Genomic DNA, 23,718 nt, shown 5'->3' on the forward strand with positions numbered 1-23,718 from the left:
AAAGCTATAAGTGTTTTTAACGACAGAATAGAGTCATTAACTGTTTTTCAAAAACAGAATAAAACTAAAAGTGTGTTTAGCAACAGAATAAAGTTATAACTGTTTTTAACGACAGAATAGGTCCATTAATTGTTTTCAACAACAGAATAGAGCCATAAGTGTTTTTAATGGTATAATTGGTCCATTAATTTCTTTTACACAACAGAATAGAGCCAAAAGTGTTTTTCTACGACAGAATAAAGTCAAAAGTGTTTTTCAACGACAGGCTAAAGCTATAAGTGTTTTTCAACGACAGGATAAAGCTATAAATGTTTTTAACGACAGAATAGGTCCATTAATTGCTTTTCGACAACAGAATAGAGTCATAAGTGTTTTTCAACAACAGAATAAAGCTATAAGTGTTTTAAAACAATGTAGTAGAGATATAGAATAATTTCACAATTAAGTAGTATTATAACTAAGTTTTGTATAAGAACAGTAGAATTGTAAATATATTTCATGAGAAGAAAGTAAAGATGCATCCATATTTCAAAGTAAAACAATGGCACAATGGTGTAGTTACACTTCATAACAAAATTGTAAAATTGTGAACATTTTCACAAAAGTACAGTTGAAGGATTTCCATATCTCACACAAGATTGTAACCATAATTATACTATTTTTCACAAACTCACAGTAAATTACAGATGAATTTCAGAACTATAGGTTAAATTTCTAGAGATGTGTCAAAATAAACTGTTAGAAATGTAACCACATCGGGCTACATGCTGAGTTCACCGAGGAGAACTAGAAGGGAGTACTAATCTATACAAACTTCAAACAATTCTAGTAAAATTGTAGACATGTTTTACAAGGAGATACAAGTGGTATAAAGAAACTTCTAAAAAGGTGATGAAATTGTAAGTCATAATTACTGCACTTCAGTACGAGAGTTAGGAGGGATGGGTGATGTCATGAAAAATGACGATGTCGTGGTAACAAAAGCTGTGTGTCACTAGACGAAGTGTTGTTAGGGACGCGATGATAGGCCACCATGACAGGCAGCCATGACGTCATAGTTTAACAAAGTGTCATCAGAGGGCGCAACTAACTTATAATGATCTGAAATTATAGTTTGATACCAGATCATCGGCTATGATAGATAATTGCGTAATGGTATCGCAAAGTAGAGAACTTGCTTTGTTTATTTTTTTGTTTTTAATTTCGCGCAAAGCTACACAAGGGCTATCTGCGCTAGCCGTCCCTAATTTAGCAATGTAAGACAAGAGGGAAGGCAATTAGTCATCATCCCACCGCTAACTCTTGGGCTACTCTTTCACCAACGAATAGTGGGATTAACAGTAATATTATAACACTCCCACGGGTGAAAGGTTTGGTGTCACAGGGATTCGAGCTCGTGACCTTCGGATTACAAGTCGAGTGCCTTAACCACCTGGCCATGCCAGGTTTAGAATGTGCTTTAGGCCACCATTACAGGTGGCCATGACTTATGCAATACATGTCTCAACAAGAATATAATTAATTAATAAAATCGTTGTAAACAGGATGCTTAATACTAAATAATTTATAATTTGTTAATTAAATCATTTACAAATAATAATCCTAAATAGGACAGTTAACACTAATTAATTAAATAATTCATAATTAGTAAACTGAAACATTTGTAATCAAAATGTCCTATAAAGGACGTTTAAAGCTAATTCATTTATAATTAATTCATCCTTAAAAAAGACACTTAACACTAATTCATTAAACTCATTCACTCTGCAGCGGTATGTCTCCGGATTTACAACGCTAAAATCAGGGGTTCGATTCCCCTCGGTGGGCTGAGCAGATAGCCCGCTGTGGCTTTGCTATAAGAAAAACACACACAAACACACATTCACTCTGAAAGAATGCTTAACACTGATTCACAGTTAATTAAATTTTCTGCCCTGAAAGGATGATATCTTAATTAAAACATACTCTTTCAATTATCAATCAAGTGTTTTCAATGACATGATATATTATTTAATGTAATGCGATCACAGTTATATTCATTTTCAGTGCACATGCTTATGGTACACACATGCTTGACACACTTAAACTGGAAGGATAAATGATATACAATCCTCAAAAAGCAACTAAGAATAGGTGCAAGAAAAATATTTTTGATGCGCTACGAAGTGAGTATGGAACATTTCTCCACTACAAGAATTGTTTGTTTGTTTGTTTTTGAATTTCGCACAAAGGTACTCGAGGGCTATTTGTGCTAGCCGTCCCTAATTTAGCAGTGTGAGACTAGAGGGAAGGCAGCTAGTCATCACCACCCACCACCAACTCTTGGGCTACTCTTTTTACCAACGAATAGTGGGATTGACTGTCACATTATCACGCCCCCACGGCTGAAAGGGCGAGCATGTTTGGCGCGACGGGGATGCGAACCTGCGACCCTCAGATTACGAGTCGCACCCCTTAACACGCTTGGCCATGCCGGGCCCCCACTACGAGAAACAACGACCTTGTCCATCTGTGACAAAGGTGGTAAATGTACGCAGGCAATTACCACACGATGTTAATGCAAAGCTTTGTTGATTTCAGTTATACATGTGTAAGTTAAGATTCTCAGTGACTTTATGCTGCAAAATGTTTTAGTGCATAAAGTACCCAGGGGTACTTATACCACAAGAAACTGGGTTTCAATACCCATGGTGGATAGAGCACAAATAGCGCTTTGTGTGGTTTTGTGCTTAATAACAAACAGCGTTTGCACGAATTCCGCCTATAATATAGTAATAGTTAGTAAAATTACCAATACATAAATGCTGCCATTAATACCATGTGTGAGTTGCTGAGTACACTGTTAGGTTAGTATAACCATATACAGTGTTATGTCATGTTGATATACTTAAGATATAATAGGTATATGAAGGTTACCTATAAAATACTTTATGGTTATGTACCACAAACAATTACACATGGAAGACCATCATCATACATTAAATGTTTAAATGGAAATCTATGCAATTTTAATGATTTCATTCAACATTGTACCCAGGTTGGTTTACACAATTATCATTCACTATTGGAAGATATATGTGTCACATTAGCTGTGATTATTGCTAGCGCATTGATCCAGTAAATATTATTGCACCATACTCATCGTGTGTACATACCATAAAAGGCCTGTAGAATTGAAATGTCAACAAATACTTGGGAGACATTAACTATAGGCAACATTACTGTGTATAAGTATGCCTGTGTAAATGGCACGCTTGATATGAAAAATAACTTTTATGTTGGATATTTAAAATTTGCCTTTCAAGCAGTCATAATTGTAACATTGTTGTTATATTTTCAAAGCTACACATCTTGCTGCAATTCCTAATCCAAGTTGGCCAAACATTTTTATCCGTACTTTTTTATTCTGATCAAATTCTCAATTCTTTAAGTTCTAGTTGTTGATCTATTCTCTGTGTTTCAAACACTTTTTATTTGCTAACATCAAATAATATCCTCAAATTCAAGGGTCACCCTAGATGTTAAAAATTATATGGCATGTTTTGCAGATACCAGATTGTATTGAAAACTCATTCCCTCAGTAAGACAGCAATAATTTTATGAACTTACAATACCAATACAGGGTTGATTTCCCATGGAGGACACAGAAGATAGTCCAATGTAATTTTACTCTAAAACAAACAACTGAAACCTTAACTAATTGTCCAACCAAAATATCTCTATCCATTCCTGCTACAATCTCAAGCCTGTCTGCTACATCAGCTAAAAAAAAGACGAAGAACAAAAGAGGCATTGATATTCCTTCAAGTACAGTCAAAGATCTCTGCTTGAAACATTATATACTTAAGCCTAAGAAAACTATTCCAGAGTTAACATGCTAATACGTCATAGAACCTTAGCATACGTTAGCAACTTAACATTCATTTATGTCTTCAATAGGTACCTGGACCTGTCTTTCTGATCCTTCCGGGGCCCGGCATGGCCAAGCGTGTTAAGGCGTTCGACTCGTAATCCGAGGGTCGCGGATTCGAATCCAGGTCGCACCAAACATGCTCGCCCTTTCAGCCGTGGGGACGTTATAATGTTACGGTCAATCCCACTGCTAAATTAGGGACGGCTAGCGCAAATAGCCCTGGAGTAGCTTTGCGCGAAATTCAAAACAAACAAACAAACAAACCTGATCCTTCCACCAACCAACAAACACTAAGTTATGTTATTTCCCACTACATCCTATGAAACAAAATCGTATTGAAATATTACTGTCGCCAATGCAGAGATGTGGATGGAGGGTGGATCACGAGCCAATGTAAAAATAATGAAGACAAAGAGTAAGAGGATAGGCAGTGATGATCCATCAAAACCAGCTTCCCTCACCAGGTACAAGCAAAAAATGTTTTGAAATTAAGACAAATGATAGCGGCGAAGAAAAGTATTTGCACATCCACCTTCATTAATTAGGTTCAATTGATAGTTTGAAGAACCTGTTGTTGGACATGTGAAACCACACATAAGACAAGTTGCACATGTGTATAGTAATTTAATTTCTTTGTAAATTATCATCATTAAAACCATTCACTGCCATCATGCGTTTTATTTTACACATTTGTAAAATCCAACTACCATATCCGTAGTCCACGCAGCACAAACAACACATTATATAACTTTTTGCTTAATAACAAACAAACAAATTGGAAGAAATTGTATATGTATGCTTTAATCGATTCTGGTGGAGCTTATATAGAAGTTAACAATAAAATATGATGATCAAAATTTACCATTTGCAAATTAGACAAATATCGATCAAATTATTACTAGCCACATCAGTAGCAGAAACCCAATAGCTAATTACAGTAAACGATAATTCTGCTATGTGAGCTTACCTTTCGTTTATCATTGCATTTTTTCTCAAAACAGAGTCCAACAGTCCTTCAACAGATAGCTCCAAGTTCCGCTGACCCTGACTAGGACTTTGCTATTCTTGGCATGTCATTATTCCTCCAACTAATTGCGTGTGTTAGGTTTTTAAGATGTTTGATTTGCAACCTGTGCAGCCGTTGTAGGTATGATTATAATAAACTTTTTGATAGCCATTGTTAAGGCAAATCCATCTTTTAAGCACAAAGATGCTGAGAAGAAATTTAAAAATAGTGATAGTAATAATGGCCTTCTGCTAAATCAGAAGATTTAGAATATGATATTTAACTTCAACTAGACAATGAGGAAAAGGTCATATAATTTGATATGGGAATAAAAAATAATAATAATAAACTTTAGTTTATGATCATTACTGATGATATGGTGTAACCACTCCAAACCTGCGTCTCTTTGATTGCTCATAATTCACTACTACCATCAAATGACGCCCTCCAGTGGCACAATGGTATGTCTGAGGACTTACAGTGCAAGAATGTGGGATTCGATGCCCGTGGTGAGCGGACCATTAACAGCCAATTGTGTAGTTTTGTGCTTAATTTCAAACAAATAAACAAACCATCGTATGGATTGTATACTTGCATATAAAAGATTTTGAACTTTCCAACGAGATATACAATACCTCCAAAATCTAGTCACTGGAACTTCTTGTTCTTTCCTCTGCCACCCAAAAATCTAACTTCACTTTTGACTGAGGGAAAGACCCTATGTTAATTTAAGTCCCAAATATTTCCTAATCTCACATACATATAATATGTGTCTTTCTATGTGTGTTACCAGAATTTCTTGTTCTTTGCTCTGCTACCCAAAAAACATCACTTCTGATCGAAGGAAAGATTCTGTGTTAATTTAAGTGCCAACTATTTGCTAATTTCATATATATATATATATGTAAATATATGTCTGTCTGTGTGTGTATGCATCTTGCTATCATGAAGTTTTGTAAGTTTAATTGCAATTGATTTTCCATTATGTGTGTGTATATATTTTTGTTATTTCTCATCTTTCACTGTACTTAATAGTTTCTTTTTCAATATATTCCTATTTCTTGGCTCATGGTTACCTATTAATTCTTAGCTTAGATAAATACTACCCAGGAATTTTAATAGCTACATAGAAGTAAAAGAAAAATACTGTAATTGTGATATGTGCTGGAATGTTTGTCAAAATATACCCAATTCATCAGATGCAAATCTATTCATAATAATTAAGCCTAATTATGTATTTTAATTATTGATGATATACTATATAATTACCCATTGTCACTGGAATATTCGTCTATGGTGTGTTTATTATTGTATTGTGCATAAAGATTCCCAATTAATACATTGTCAAGTGTACTTACTTTTCAATTTGTATATAGTAAGTTAAAATATAGGTATATGGGCGTGTTGGGCTAAGGATTCGTCTACAGTATGTGTCTGTGACTTGTTGGCGATAAATTTAAAAATAAAGAAAAATACGCATTCCCTTTCGTTTCAAAATAACATATAAATATGCAAACTTTAAATGTGTACAACAAATCATTTAAATTACAGAGATGGCAAGCATATCATAAACACTATATATATTTCTTTTCTTGTTAATCAAAATTCCATTTAGTTGCTTTAGAACTTCAGTTGAAAAACCAAACTACTTTTCTCTATTTTTGTCACATTAGTTTTCTGTTTATAATTTACAATTATAGCGTGAGTCACCACAGTTGTATATTGCTTTTCCGGTAATCATCTTGTCCTCGTACTTCAGATATTGTTTGTTACAGCCATGTCTGATTGGCCATGTTTTCAACATTTATAACTGTTTTCCTTCTCTGTGAAATTTCTTTGGAAGAGTTTTTATTGTCTACCTGTCATTGTCTGCAGTTCATGGCAATCTGTTCTTTTAAATTATAATTGAAACACTAATTTGATGTGTTTACTTCTTCCGTTTTATGTAAATTTTTCTTCTAAAATAGCATAAGATGGAGTTCATTTTCCATACTAACTGATCTAATGATTCTCTAAGTGCTGAATGGTTGTTTTATTTGTGAATTTAATGGACTTAAGCTTCCTAACAAATTGGAGAAGTTGTTTTAAAATATATATGCCTAATTGGTTTAGCTAGTTCATATATCCTTTTCCATTACAGCATATATAGAACGATCATGTGTCAATTAATCCTCATCAAGGACAAAAGCAGCATAATTGAAAAGCCATTTTTATATCTTTCATAAGTTCAGTCAAAGTCTGATCTTTCATTTTTACTCTGTTCCTAAACTTTGCTTAGAAAACTATCTGTCAGTTTTCTGGAGTCTATCAAACTCCAGACCTGTTTGATAGTTGTTACATGTTACACAAATTTTTAAGACTTGTCCTTTTAACATAAGCCTAATGAGCTCTGACTGAGCAAAATGCATCATTGGTAATATATATAGCAAACACAGTGTGGTTTGAGTAATGTTGTTACACATTCTTCTAATCCTTGAAAAATCTTAAAATTATCTAAATAATGCAGTGTTAAAAATATAACAAGCATAATACTAATGTTTTATAACATATATAATTAATTACAGCTATGTTTTGTTACCTTGAAAAACGCATTCTTACTGTAACAATTGTTATTTTGAAATAAACTTGACATGCCTCTATTAAAACCTTTTCACTATAGTTTGTTGGTTTCTTGGTTGAGCAGTACTGTTGAATCAGTCTTTGTGATTTTATGAGGCAATAATGTAGCTCTGATAGTTGAGGAATGTCTTAAAGTCACACCTAGAACACAAGTAGCAGTAGCATGTCCGAACCAAATGGGCTATTCTCCTATTCCAAATTCAAAGAGGTTTAGAATAGAAATTCTTTGGTAAATGCGGAAAGAGTTTGACTGATTGGTTTCTAAATCTGATAGATCAATTTCAAAATGTTTTATCATTCTTACTTCAGTGGTTTCTATTTCCAAATGTTTTATCATTCTTATTTCAGTGGTTTCTATTTCCAAATGTTTTATCATTCTTATTTCAGTGGTTTCAATTTCCAAATGTTTTATCATTCTTATTTCAGTGGTTTCTATTTCCAAATGTTTTATCATTCTTATTTCAGTGGTTTCTATTTCCAAATGTTTTATCATTTTTATTTCAGTGGTTTCTATTTCCAAATGTTTTATCATTCTTATTTCAGTGGTTTCTATTTCCAAATGTTTTATCATTCTTATTTCAGTGGTTTCTATTTCCAAATGTTTTATCATTCTTATTTCAGTGGTTTCTATTTCCAAATGTTTTATCATTCTTATTTCAGTGGTTTCTATTTCCAAATGCTTTATCATTCTTATTTCAGTGGTTTCTATTTCCAAATGCTTTATCATTCTTATTTCAGTGATTTCTATTTCCAAATGTTTTATCATTGTATCATTCTTATTTCAGTGGTTTCTATTTCCAAATGTTTTATCATTCTTATTTCAGTGGTTTCTATTTCCAAATGTTTTATCATTCTTATTTCAGTGGTTTCTATTTCCAAATGTTTTATCATTCTTATTTCAGTGGTTTTTATTTCCAAATGTTTTATCATTCTTATTTCAGTGGTTTCTATTTCCAAATGTTTTATCATTCTTATTTCAGTGGTTTTTATTTCCAAATGTTTTATCATTCTTATTTCAGTGGTTTCTATTTCCAAATGTTTTATCATTCTTATTTCAGTGGTTTCTATTTCCAAATGTTTTATCATTCTTATTTCAGTGGTTTCTATTTCCAAATGTTTTATCATTCTTATTTCAGTGTTTTTTATTTCCAAATGTTTTATCATTCTTACTTCAGTGGTTTCTATTTCCAAATGTTTTATCATTCTTATTTCAGTGGTTTCTATTTCCAAATGTTTTATCATTCTTATTTCAGTGGTTTCAATTTCCAAATGTTTTATCATTCTTATTTCAGTGGTTTCTATTTCCAAATGTTTTATCATTCTTATTTCAGTGGTTTCTATTTCCAAATGTTTTATCATTTTTATTTCAGTGGTTTCTATTTCCAAATGTTTTATCATTCTTATTTCAGTGGTTTCTATTTCCAAATGTTTTATCATTCTTATTTCAGTGGTTTCTATTTCCAAATGTTTTATCATTCTTATTTCAGTGGTTTCTATTTCCAAATGTTTTATCATTCTTATTTCAGTGGTTTCTATTTCCAAATGTTTTATCATTCTTATTTCAGTGGTTTCTATTTCCAAAAGTTTTATCATTCTTATTTCAGTGGTTTGTATTTCCAAATGTTTTATCATTGTATCATTCTTATTTCAGTGGTTTCTATTTCCAAATGTTTTATCATTTTTATTTCAGTGGTTTCTATTTCCAAATGTTTTATCATTCTTATTTCAGTGGTTTCTATTTCCAAATGTTTTATCATTATTATTTCAGTGGTTTTTATTTCCAAATGTTTTATCATTCTTATTTCAGTGGTTTGTATTTCCAAATGTTTTATCATTGTATCATTCTTATTTCAGTGGTTTCTATTTCCAAATGTTTTATCATTTTTATTTCAGTGGTTTCTATTTCCAAATGTTTTATCATTCTTATTTCAGTGGTTTCTATTTCCAAATGTTTTATCATTATTATTTCAGTGGTTTTTATTTCCAAATGTTTTATCATTCTTATTTCAGTGGTTTCTATTTCCAAATGTTTTATCATTCTTATTTCAGTGGTTTCTATTTCCAAATGTTTTATCATTCTTATTTTAATAAGAATATTACTGTGCATACATATTTTAATATGTATAATATTTAATATGTTTTAATAATACGATTTACAATACTGGTTACTACAAATAATGATCTGGGTATACAAAAGTTTTACGAATTTACAAACAATATTGAATTTTCTTTGTGGTGTCGATCTTCTTTGATGTGTTATCAAGTGTTCACAATGAACTAGTTAATCTCAAGTTAATGTAGGTACAATTCCCTTAATAGGAAGTTTGACTGTGTGGGTATTTGGGTATTGATGTTGTTAAATACCCAGGAGGGTCAGGTACATTTGACCTCTTCCTCCCTCCCGAACGATTATAGCGTCTGTCTTTAGGGTTGTTTTTTTTTTTTAAAGCTTTGGGCCAGAGTAAAAGTATAACATCATACTCAGGTCCATTTCAGGGCTCAGTCCATGCATGGACGAACAAGAAGTTTTTTTTTTTTTTTTTTCTCGATTGAGAGAATGCTACTACTACTTGTAGTAACACAAACACTCACACAGAAAAGAAAGTAATAATAATTATTATTATTCAATACTTGAATAATAATTCAAAAAGAGAAGAAAATAAAAATAATAATAATGATTAAAAAAGAAAATAATAATTATAAAATAAAAGAAACAAGGACTAAGTGTCTAGTGCATAGTGGCCAGCTTGTGTTACATTTCTTAAATATATGTTAAAAGGGGAGAGGTATTTAGTACCATTTACATCATGTACGTGATATCTGTCGAGATCACACATTAAGTCATTTTGTGCCAATTCTTATTGAAATATTTTAGAGAATTATGCAAGAGTCTTTCAGCTATTGTATCTATGTTTGCATACTTGTGCATGAATGTGGTTGAGGTGCTACGTGGTACTTTGTATGCTGAAGTTAGTACAGAATTTTGTATACGTTGAAGTTTCTGTACATGTGTGGGTGCTATGTTAATCCAGGCAGGTGATGCATATTCTATTGTTGGTCTAATGTACGTTTTGTAGATTTTAAGTATGTTGTCTGGTGATGTTCCTTGGATTTTACCTGAAAGACTTCTTGCATAGTTTGCTCTTTCCAGATTCGTATCAGTACATTTTAATATGTGGTAGCCACGTTAATTTTGAGTCATAGGTTAGACCTAGAAATTTAGCAGAAGTAGCAGTCAGTAAAAGTGATCCATTCATATAGAGTTTTGGTGGATCTTTTTCAGCTTATTCAGTCTGCTGAATACTATGACTTGGGTTTTGGAATATTAATTTTGATTCTGTATTTCTGGCAGTATTCTTCGATGTTATTTGGGACTGGTTGTAGGTTCGTTGCTGCTATTGACGGAGTGGGGGCACTTTTCCAGACTGCTACATCGTCAGCGAACTATGATGCATAACCTAAATTTAGGTCCGACAGAGGCATATTACTCACGTACATGATAAATAATATAGGGCTAACAACCCCTCCCTGCGGGACTCCTGCTTCGGGTGAAAAGGACCCTGAGTGGGCCCCATTTACATTTACTTTACACATTCTGTTATCCAGGAAGTTGGACAGCCAGCGAATAGTTTCCTGGGGTAATGCCATTTCAAGCAATCTATGTCTTAAGCCGTTATGCCACACTGTGTCAAATGCTTTCTCAATGTCGAGAAAGCAAGCTACAGTGCATTCTTTTTTGTTGAAGCTGTCGGTAATTGATTCTGTAAGTCGAATCAGGTGGTCTGTAGTTTGGCGGTTTTCGAAATCCGTTTTGAATTTCTGGTAATTTTGAATTTTCTTCTAAGTAAACTGACAGACGATTACTAATTATCCTCTCTAATACTTTGCCAATACAACTGGTTAAGCTAATCGGGCGGTAGTTGTTTGGTTTATTCGCTGACTTTCCTTCTTTCTGGAACATTAATACTATTGCTTCCTTCCAAGAAACGGGGATATATCCAGCTGATAGTGAGAGATTAAATAACGCTGTTAGGTGTTCATATAATCTCTGAGTGCCTTGTTTTAGGAGGATAGCTTGAATACCATCTTCTCCAGGAGCTTTGTTTTTTGTGTTTTTAATAGCAGTTACTACTTCTGTAACAGTGATATGTTTTACCAGTTGATGAGTGCTCCAGTCTTTTGTTTTTCTTGGTGTGTAATATTGTTGACTGGAAATTTAGGTGTAAAATGCTTCTGTTTTGGTCAATAAAGTTTGTGACTGTATTATAAAAGTATCTGTTCATGTCTGGTTCATGATGTGTTTTGAACGTGTTTTCTAGGTGTTTTTAAATATCTCGGCTTTTTCTGTGTTAGTGTATGCTGTTTCTCCATCCAGTTCCAGTGGTGGATATACTGTGTTTGTTGTTCCTGTGTTTGTAAATCTTTTCAAATGTGTCCAGAATTGTTTAGGATCAGTTTTATGATTTAGATCGGAACAGAAGGTGTCCCAGTTTTCTTGTTTCTGTTGTCTGATTAAGTTTCGTATTTTATTTCTTATTGTGTTTATCTGAGTTTTAAGTGTGGGGTTGCGATTTTGAATGTACTGTCTGCGGAGTATACGTCTGTTTTAATTAAGTGTATTATATCTTTATGTGGTTGCCATGAATGAGTTGTTGTGAAGTGTTTTTGTTTCGGTATCGAACTGTTGGCTGCATGTTTTAGACACTCAGAGATGATATGACAGTATGCATCTATATCTGATGCGTCCGCGGCAATATGTAGTACTTCTGGAGGTAAGGTTTCATTTAATATAGTTTGGAAAACTGGCCAATTAGCTTTTTTGTAGTTCAGTTGGTCTCTCACTATGATTTTATTTAAGTGGGGGGTGAGATTGAAGATACACCAAACTGGAAGGTGATCACTATCTATATCGTGACCAACATGAAAATTTACGAATTTGCGACTCATATTTGACGAACACAGGCATAAGTCCAGTATTTCACTGGTGCCATGTGCGTACGAGATATGTGTCGGTGTTGCATCGTTTAATAAAGTCATGTTTGATTCGTCCAGAAATTGATAAAGTAATTTGCCATTTGCGTTTGAGCAACGACAGTTGAATGCTATATGTTTACTGTTTAGGTCGCCGATAATAATAAGATTACAGTTGCTATTATACAATATATTCAATAGATTTACATCTATAACTGTACTAGGCGAGCAGTAGATGCCCGCCACAGTAACGTCTGTCTGATTTTGCGTTTTACATTTATAACTATAGATTCATTACTGGAAGGGATAGTAAGTTCCTGAACTATAAGTTCAGTCTTATACAATAATAAAAGACCTCTGTTTGGATCTCTATTATCCTTCCTGTCATGTCTAATAGTAGAGTAGCCGTTTAATTTAAATCTATGGTAGTTATACAGAAGAGTTTCACTAATTATGATTACATCAGGTTTTATGGAGCTTGTTGTATCTTCAATCTCATGTTTCTTGGAAGCAAGAGCACCCTGGATATTGATGTGTAGAACTGTGAAGTTATCCATGTCTAGTAGAGTTTATGATGGAGGTTAAAATTTGCGGCAAGAATTTGTGTATGTTTTCAATATGATTTTAACAATTATGTCTGTGAGACTGTTGGTGTTTGTGGGATTTGTATATTCTGCCATTATTTCCGAGAAGGTGGAAGTTATGGCAGATGTCAATGTTGTTTCAATTGTTGTTGGTTGTGTATTTTTAGGTGGTTTTGGTATTTCCTCTTCACTTGGTAATGGTTTTCCTGTCGGGATGATGAATTTTTAACCACTGCAGCGTATGTGTTTGTCTGTGTAGTTGTACTTTGTGGTGCTGGAGTGGTAGGTGTGGGTTCCTTAATTGTTCGTGGTGGTGGCGGCTTGTTCATGTTGGGATTTTTAATTTCGTATAAGTGTGTTTTTATGGATTTATATTTCTGGCAACCTTTATAATTTGCCGTGTGTTCTTCCCCACAATTGCAGCATTTGGGTTTGGGGTTCTGTTTTGTACAATGTGTAATGTGGTGATTCTCCCCACAGCCCACACAACGCGCATTTGCTTGGCATGCTGCTGCTACATGTCCAAACCTTTGGCATTGGTAGCACTGTGTGACAACCACTGCTGGTGTTTTTGTTTGTTCCACTGTGTACTTATGATACCACATAGTGATACCATTATTTATGAATTGTGTAATATCCTGGCTGTTGTCTGTGACTACTTTGATTAGGTTTGTGGGTCTTTTAGTAATATTTGAAATTATACGCTCAACTGAAATGTGTTTTATGTTTTGTGTACTTAACTCTTCCTTAACGTCTTCTATCTTAATAGGAAGCTAATTAGAATTGTTTGTTTTGAATTTCGCGCAAAGCTACTCGAGAGCTATCTACGCTAACCATCCTTAATTTAGCAGAGTAAGATTAGAGGGAAGGCAGCTAGTCGTCGCCACCCACTGCCAATTCTTGGGGTACTTTTTTGCCAACGAATAGAGGGATTGACTGTCACATTATATAAAGCCCCCACGGCTGAAAGGGCAAATATGTTTGGTGTGACCGGGGATACTAAACTGCGACCCTCAAATGACGAGTCGAGTGCCTGGTCATGCCGGGTCATATTAATAATTGTTTTTAGTGTTCAATAATAAAAATATAAATTTAGTATAATTTAGGGAACACTTCTGAAAAAAGAAAGACTTACGTAATTAGTTTTAAACTATTATCTAATTAAAACCAACTTCGCGGTTAGTAGTGTAAAAGATACGCTATTATAAAATCAGATTTTAAAAGATTGCGCTTCAAATAGTCATCACTCATACAGACGAATGTTTAATTTTAGTTTTTACGGCCTTGTTATTTGTATTTCAATTACGAGAACCACTAATTCTCAGAACTAACGGTTTACAGTTTTAACCTCAAAACATGGTGATACTAGCATCCGTATTTTATTTTAAACACATTAGTTTTCGATCATAATCCTACAAAATGTTGTATAAAATACTGTACTTATTATAATAAGAGAAAACTAATGAATTAATTTCAAGAGAGCGATTTTCATACATTGTTGTTTACGCAATCGAATATATACAATGTGGTCCTTGAAGCTTTGGCATGGTTACAACAGGCTGCCAGTAGTAATTACAGAAGAAAAAAAAATGAAGTTTCCCCATGTAAATTAAGTACTATCATGAGCGTGAATTAATAATGTTATTCGGGAAGATAAGGTGAAAAATGTGTCTTATTGTACACAAATTATACACTTTTATACAAGCGAATTTTACCCAAACATTTATATTACACTTACTTGAAACATATCTAATCGTGTCGCTAGTGACGTCGTAGATGAACAAACCAGTTTTTTTGTCGATATATAAATACCGTGAAGTTACAGAAGTTAGATTAGTGCTGTAACAGCATCCACAAAACTACTTTGATATTAGAGTGAGTTTTGATACCTTAGAAATAATTTGTCATGACCAGTAATCTACACCTCTTAGAAATGATATTGATAGCTGGTAAGTTCTAACCTTAAGTATTCTTTGTTATTTTTGTAATTGTTGATATGAAAGTAAGCTTTTCTTTTTACACCCTTTAGGTTGTGCATAAAGAAGTGTTGCATTCTTCAGTTATCTTTGTAAATTGCTTACCCTATGCTTAGATCTAAATTCCAAACATACAGTTATAAATGCTTAGTGACTTCATAAAGACTTTTTATTGACCTTAGTGATCACTGTTGTAAATATAAGATGCAGTGATAGAAGGCATCAAGACGCGCAGAGCATAAGGTTTTACTTTTCTAACATCCAAAGTCTTATGATAATCTTGTGCAATGTCATGCCATATTTGTAAAGTAAAACGATAATTGGTTATCCTCTTTATTTATCATTACAAGCAAATATGAAAGTATAATCGAAATATGATAGATATATAATAAGATAGATAAACATTAGAAGCATGGGGAGAGAGAATGTATTTAAATATTAATATTTTTTATGAACGTATTTCGACTTTATGAATTACTAGTAGTTCAAGGTCGTTTTGGTAAAAACAAAACAGCTGTAATACTAAATAAAGCAGTATGCTATTAAAATAAAAACTAATACAGTTTACTAAAACATTTACCAGCTGCCAAAATCTAGATTATATCGGGACGATAGTCATGTGTTTTGGCAGAGTTTCATCTGACGAGATCATCGAAAGAAATCTGTCACTAACGTGTCGTCTTTTGAGCTAAATAAGGTTAAAGTTACGTTGTGTAAGATATATCCATTCCTGAATATCGTGTTGCTTTTGTTTGTTTGTTTGTTTGGGAATTTCGCACAAAGCTACTCGAGGGCTATCTGTGCTAGCCGTCCCTAATTTAGCAGTGTAAGACTAGAGGGAAGGCAGCTAGTCATCACCACCCACCGCCAACTCTTGGGCTACTCTTTTACCAACGAATAGTGGGATTGACCGTCACATTATAACGCTCCCACGGCTGGGAGGGCGAGCATGTTTAGCGCGACTCGGGCGCGAACCCGCGACCCTCAGATTACGAAGCGCACGCCTTAACGCGCTAGACCATGCCGGGTCCCTGTAAAGAAATATTCTCAGCATTGGCCCTTTCACGTAAAGTCACCAGAAGTTATAAAGTGACCATATTGCTGACCGGCGTAGCTAGGTGTTTAGGGCGTTGGACTCGTAATCTGAGGGTCGCGGGTTCGAATTCCCGTCACACCAAACATACTCGTCCTTTCAGCCGTGGGGATGTTATTACGTCGCGGTCAATCTCATTATTCGTTGATAAAAGAGTAGCCCAAGAGTTGGTGATAGGTAGTGATGAATAGCTACCTTCCCTCTAGTCTTACACTGCTAAATTAGGGACGGCTAACGCAGATTGCCCTCGTGTTGCTTTCGCGACATTCGAAACAAACAAACAAACAAATCGTAATTCCCGAGTATATTTTTTATGTCACTGGTAACTTAACACTTTTTTTAGGCATACAATCACTAAATCACACTTATAAGGACATTTTTTCAAAAATTAAATGGGTTTTAAGACATTTTTTAACATTCAAACTACTTAATTGTTGGGAATGTATAATCATATACTGAAAACAATTATTTCATGATAATCATCAAACTTTAACTATTTTTAAAAGCATAATATTAAATAGTTTATGTGGATACTTGAATTATAATAATTGTTTGTTTAAAATTAAACACGAACCAAAACAATGAATTACTTGTGCTCTGCCCATCGCAAGTATCGAAACCCGGATTCTAGCATTCCACTTGTGGGGGTTCTGTATTATAATGAAGTGCTGTCATTAGCTCATAAAAAAAATTATTTCAACAACGTTCAAAAGTATTAATACGTAGAAATATCAGAACATAAATGTGATAAAATCAAACACATAAAAATATAACGATTGTTTGATTTTTTACTGTCTTGCTTGGTTCACTTTTTGTTTCTTTATCTACCTCCCGAAAACTGTTCCTCCAGCTCTCTGGTCACCTACCATGCATGCGAAATTGACCGCGAAATTTTTCACGCCAGAAGCGTAATACGAAGAACTTTCCCGTTAGTTATAACTGATGACATTGCAAATTACCAGAAAGAGGACAGAATAAAAGACTGTCCTTTCTTGTTAGCCTGTAATTATAATTAATAATAAAGCTGTATGCAGTAACAGCGCGGAATAAGGCAAAAACAAACATGTTACCTCTTGGATAAGCTCGCTACCTATACAATTTTCAAGATAATATGTGGAAGAAAATATGACCCCAGCCCTTTATGGCAGAATTCTATTACGTTTATCGAGTCATTCTTTGGTTATGTAGTCAAAAAGGCATAAAATATGTAGTTTATTGAATATTTGGATGTTTTTTTATGATCTAACATTTAGAAACTTGCCAGTTTTGCCAAAAAAACAACAACAGAAAGAAAAATGAATTATATACAGAAATAATTTCTCTACATAGGAAATCTACTGCAAATATGAAAGTGTGATGTTATCATTTCATTGTTGCTTTTAATATTCCAAATAAATGGAATGCACCACATATTTAAGAGGGGGAGAGAGTTAACTAAAGGTACTGTGAAACCTTCACGTCCGTTATAATTCCAAAGCGGCTAGGCCCAGACTAACATAACTACAGTTGTTTACTAAAATAGGGTTTGTTTGTTTTTCATTTTAAGTAACTCATTTCTTTTGTTTTGATTTATTGTCTCAATACATTTTGTTGCATAAAAAATTCGTATACTATCATAGTTGGCTAGATTTCCATATATATATATATATATACATATATATATATTTCGACCCCGATTTGTCTTTACAAAATTGATTTTTTTTTATATACCTGTAGTAATGGTTAGTAATACGAGTGTACAATATTATGTGAACCACACTATATTTTATATTGTCAGTTCAACAAGGCATTTTGGTCAGTACTAGAATTCTTTAGGCTGGTCGGGAAACAACGGGCATTAATAGTGGCTGACACATCAGTGGTATAGCGTTAAATTTGATGGCTTTTAACACTAAAAACCTGGTGATGGGCTCAGCTGATATAGCCTATTGTATAGCTTTGCGCTTACTTATAAACGCTAAATGGCTCGGCATGGCCAGGTGGTTAAGGCACTTGACTCGTAATCTAAGGGTCACGGGTTCGAATCCTCGTCACACCAAACATGCTCGCTCTTTCACCCGTGGGGGCATTATAATGTGACGATCAATCCCACTATTCGTTGGTAAAAGAGTAGCCCGAGAGTTGGCGCTGGATGGTTATGACTAGTTGCACTGTGACCAAGCTTGAACTCGTACAAGAAAATTACATGAACATCAATTTTATCAACAGTGACAAAAATCAATATAAATATAATTTAGCTTCTGAAACAAGAAAAATATGGTGAGCTAGAAGTGAAACGGACAATATACTGTATTATTCTAACACATTTACGATAATGCTTCTCTTTAGCCACTAAAAATCGAGTTTTAATTTGCACATGAAAAGAATTGCTATTTTCTAGAATTAACCTGCTCATTATTGATAAAAAGTAACCAGTCAGTAAGCTAGTTCACTTTAAAATATATACCAAATAAGCGTGCTTTCAAAATACGTTATTGAATTTACTATTAATTTATTTCAAAGTAACACCGTACCATCTCCAAGTGCTGAGTTGTCACTTGAATGAACTGGACATCTGCGTTGCTACGCTATTTTTCAGCCAGAAGGAAGGATTTGCTCACGCCGAAGAAGAACTAAACAGACAATGCTTGTAAGTAAAAGGGTAGTTTATGAAACAAGGAATGCAATTTTCCAAATTAAAATAATAATAATAAAACGAGAGACAATTCAAGAAGACATAATACTACTGGGCAGTAACATGCGACAGATCAAATACCTACATAAAAATCTAGTTTTCACACGTTTGTTTGCACATAAAGTTGGTCCTCATTTAAAATATTGTACTTTTAACATTACGAATAAATTTGAATATTCTAATCAAAAGTAAAACTGTATTTTATTTTGACTAAGGATAAAGATCACCTAAACCGAGAACAAATGTTGGGAATCAGATCTTGTAGTCTAAATAGTTATTGTGTTTGAGCCAACATAAATGAATCTTTCACACTGAACACGAACTTTATAAGTAGGAGCTAGTAATTAAAACTACATCTTATTCCATACCAAAAGTATGGAGCTCAATGTTGAGGAAATTAGCATTTTCACTTTCATGAGGTATTGTGGGTTAACTCAATTCATCCGTAAAATGGAACAAAGGTAACAACAAAATCGATTGAAACTACACAAAAAAAATAGTTTTGGGTACCTTACTTATCTCTCGTTAAGTCTTAAAAATTTAAGAATTCATAACATAAGAAGTTTCGATTTTATACGTAATTGTAAGGTTCTTACAAAGTAAAACAACTCCTTCAACTGAAAGTTTTCAATGTTGCACTGGGAGACATGTATGTCAAATTTAAGAAATTGTATCACCTAAGATAAATATTATCGATTGCATTGTAAAACAGTTCATTTATTTTATAACTGCTTAGTTCAGTATTAACAATTTTCCTTTCTGACGACTTCCTTTTGTTCAGTTTTTTTTCAAAACTCAGACAAAACGAAGCTGTTAGTTACTGTACGCTTTATTTCAGTAAAATACACCCGAAGAGAAAATACCATATTAGTGATGACGAGAAACCCACTTGAAGTAAAAATGTATCTTAGGGTGGTTGATATGGGTATGAACCCTTTTACTAAAATAAAGCAGAAAACAACGTTTCGACCTTCTTAGATCATCTTCAAGTTAACGAAGAGAGTTTGCAGTTGGATGTTAGGTTATTAATTAGTATATATATAAAGGTGTTCCTTTATATTGGTTTAATTTTGGTTTTAGTTGATGTATAAATAGGGATTCTTTGATTTTGCGTTTGTTTTTATTTGTTTCCTTGTTTAGTATCTGGGAATTTTCTATGGTTATGTTGTGTTTATCTAATTTGTAGTGTTCAAAAACGTGTGAAGGTGTTTTATTGTGTTATTTGAATCTAGTTTCTATTTTTCTGTTTGTTTCTCTAATATAGAAGTCGTGGCAGTTGTTGCATTGTATTTTATAAATTATGTTGCTACTGTGTTTGTCAGTGTAGTTTTTACATAATACGGACTTTAGATTTGTACCTGGTTTTTGAATAAATTTGGTGTTCACTGGAATGTTGTGTTTTGTTATAAGTTTTCTCCAAATGTTGGTTATTTTTTCTCTGATGTCAGAAACATATGGTATATAGCAGTATAAGGTTTTGTAGTTTGTTGTATCTTGGAATTTATTGTTGTTTGTTTGTTGTTGGTCTAGGTGTGGGCGTATAATTTTTTTCCACGGTTTTTTTAAGGAACTTTGATGATGTTGTTGAACTGTTGTTTTATTTTGTTGATTTCACCGTTAATTTTATCAGGTGAGCATAGTTTTGTGGCTGTGTTTATTTGGTTTCTTAATATGTTGAGTTTTTGTTTGTTTTATGTGCTGAGTCCCAGGGAATGTATAATTCAGTAAGGGTGATTTTTCTGTGGATTTTTGTTTTGAATTATGTATTGGTTCTTGTGATCTTGATATTAAAAATGCTATTTGGTTAGTATTTTTCCTGTTCACAGGTGAACGTAATATTGGGGTGTATAGAGTTAATGTGGTTGAAAAATTTAAGTGTGTATTCTGTACATGTGAATACAGCAATTGTATTCACCTAGTTATATTTACTGAGATAACTAAATGATTTTTTCTTTCTACGTCTCGCCGGTTGTTATGTTATTAATATACAAATTAAATTCATTTCCAAATCATAACGTCGTCTTTAAGTACCTTAATCGTTGCTATGTAATATCAGTCGTTTTGAATCATACATCGGGCACCAAACTGAAGTCTATCACATTAAGTTCATCATTACAATAATATGATTTGAAGATAATTCATGTCAAAGGTCTTGATAACATTTGTGATGATGCACTCTTACGTGCTATTTAATTTTATTATCATAAAGTAATTTGCATTGATTATGTTATATACTATCATAATTTATTGAAGTTATATAATTCTTAAAATGTATTGTCCCCCTAGTTGGCGCAGATAGCCTCGCTGCTTTGTGCCATAAAACACTAAATCAATCAATCAATCAATCAATCAGTCCCCCTAGTGGCTCGTGGTATGTCTGCGAACTTATAAAGCAAGAAACTTGTTTTGGATACCCGTAGTAAGAAATGCACAGATAGCCCTTTGGGCTTAATAATAAACAACAACGTTAATAATATATTATACATAATGTGTTGTTGTAAATTTATGTATATAATCTCTTAGTTAAAATTTCTCTAATGCCAATTTTTAATTCTTTAAGGCGAGCGATGTGACGGATTTACTAACATATATCTATTTTAATATCGATTTTTGTTTAAGTTAAATTTATATTTAGAAATGTACATAACATATAACGTTAAATCTGTATTGCAAAGTTTCTGCCTATTAATTAAAGCTGTAGAAGATTCTCGAGTGTAATAATCAACATATATGTGTGTACGTAAACGTTTCGTGATAAGAACCTATATACTTTTACAATCAAAGTTTGGAGTATATTGTAATAAAAAGCAACAACAGACAAACAAGAATTGGGAGTTACAAAGCAAATGTTCTTAATGCTTGATATTGAAGTATATTAGTTTATGCTCTGTTTAGATTCATTAAGGAGGCTCAGCAATGCCTCAATAATTATACACAACGCTGCATGACATCTGTCCAAAGAGAACTACTTGATTTTGTTGGTGAAGGAACGACTCTACTGATCAAAGAATACTGTTCTAATGGAACCGATGTCAGAAGGAGTAAGTTTTTGGAATTTTTTTCTGACTTTCTTAATACATAGGATTATTTACATTTTCTAAAAATTACTAATAATTGTTATAATTTAAATGGGATCAAAGGCTTACTGAAGTGGAGAAAGAACCTTTTTGATTAATTAACATTTTTGACGCATTGCTAGATATCATTGTATGAAGTAAATTATTAAGATGAAAACTATCTTTCTTGATCGAATGGATAAGTTTAACTTTTTAATTACTTCTACAACAAACGTATTCTGTTACGAAAGTCGTTTATCTGTTTTTCAGGATATCTTGAGAAATCTTTTTGTCTCAATGAAGCTACGAAAAACCTCAGTCTCTGTTTGAGTGACTTACAGGTTGGATTGGATACGATCGGGGTAGCTACCTTTGACAAACGTGTTGCGACAACTTGCTGGTGAGTTTAATGTGTACCACAAGGACGTAGAAAATATAATCTGAAATAAAAGCAACTATTGTTATTAATATTTTCTTGTACTTGTGGGCTAAATAAGCAGAGTAATAATATTTTTCTGAAGACTGTCAAGTTAACATATATATTGCTCCAATGAGCTGGATTGAGAAACGGAAATTTTATGGTTCCCGTCCCGTTACTACCAGAAAAAAATTGATTTCTTTCTGCACTATGGAGCTATGAATGCATTATAAGAGTGATGGTCAAGTCTTTCTACTTGGTTAGAGTAGCCCACGTGCTGGCAGTGGGTTGTTTTGAATAGCTGCCTTCTCTCTAGTCTTTCACTGCTGAATTAGAAATGACTACTTAAGAAACAGGTGGACGCTATAAGGTAAAATATGCTCAAGAATCACCACTGACGTATCAGTACCCAAGGTCCCCTTACAGCCGTAAGCGGTCGTGACGGCTAATTGGAATCAACGTAGAAGCTAAAATATTTTGGTAGCAATTTTAATTTATAGGCTAAAGGGTAATGAAGAAAACTATATAGTTCAAACTAGATCGATTCGCTGCAAATTAGTCTTGTTCACGGAAATTTTATCATTTAATTTAAAAAAAGAAGAAAAAGACTTTGGAAATACCTTCGATAACAGTAGATAAAACCAATTTTTTTCTAATTTTCCTGTGATATGTTTGCCAAAATGAAATAACCAACAGAGCATTTCTTAGTTTACGAATAGAATGTGTGTAAACATTCATTGCTTGTCAAAGATGAAGAAATAGGAAATATTTGTGTTTTATGCCTATAGCTTAACTTGTGAATATTTCTGTACTGTAGATAATGTGAAAAATACATGTACGTTTAAATTACAGCACATACCAAAGGTATATGGAGTGTGTCCGTAAAACAGTTGAAGACCAATGTGGAGTAGAAGCTGTTAAGTTTCTTCAGGAGCTCTTGAGAATTGCTGTGTGTCACCTTCCTGATGTCATCTGTAGCGGTTATGGATCCCAAAATAAGGAATGTATGGAACTCCTACCGGAATCAGGAACAGAACCAAAAGGTAGTCGAACGAAGTCTGTGTTGTCACGTCTTTTGTACTACTTTAAGTACGACTAAAATGTTATCTTATAGAAGGAAAAAAAAAATTCATGTACATTACATTCTTCACTGAACTCTGCAGTTGTAGTGCCAGAACTAAATGACATGAATGTTCTCTGAAGACAGCCCACGAAGCTATGTATTCAGAATTCTTAATCATAGGATCCAGAATTTTGTATTTTTTTCGTGTTTATTTCTTATGTTTTTACTTAAGAGACTTCTTCAGACGTTCTATGGTTTGAAAAAGACTAAACTAAACATACTTGATATGATCTGTTCTGTAGGTTAAATGTATATGGGACGCCAATTAAAGCCACATACCTGAGA

The 23,718-nt window shown here is 33.4% G+C and overlaps 1 protein-coding gene across 1 annotated transcript; it reads left to right on the plus strand.

Moving 5' to 3' along the window:
• Positions 1–14,885: 14,885 nt before the first annotated feature.
• LOC143250591 (uncharacterized) lies at positions 14,886–23,718 on the plus strand. Its single transcript, XM_076501385.1, has 5 exons — positions 14,886–15,042; positions 18,665–18,791; positions 21,732–21,877; positions 22,163–22,292; positions 23,163–23,718. The coding sequence occupies exons 1-5, from the start codon at positions 15,000–15,002 to the stop codon at positions 23,407–23,409; spliced, it is 693 nt and encodes a 230-aa protein (XP_076357500.1). The 5' UTR covers positions 14,886–14,999; the 3' UTR covers positions 23,410–23,718.

This window comes from Tachypleus tridentatus, chromosome 5 (genome assembly GCF_004210375.1).
Source record: "Tachypleus tridentatus isolate NWPU-2018 chromosome 5, ASM421037v1, whole genome shotgun sequence".
Classification (NCBI taxonomy): Eukaryota; Metazoa; Arthropoda; class Merostomata; order Xiphosura; family Limulidae; genus Tachypleus; species Tachypleus tridentatus.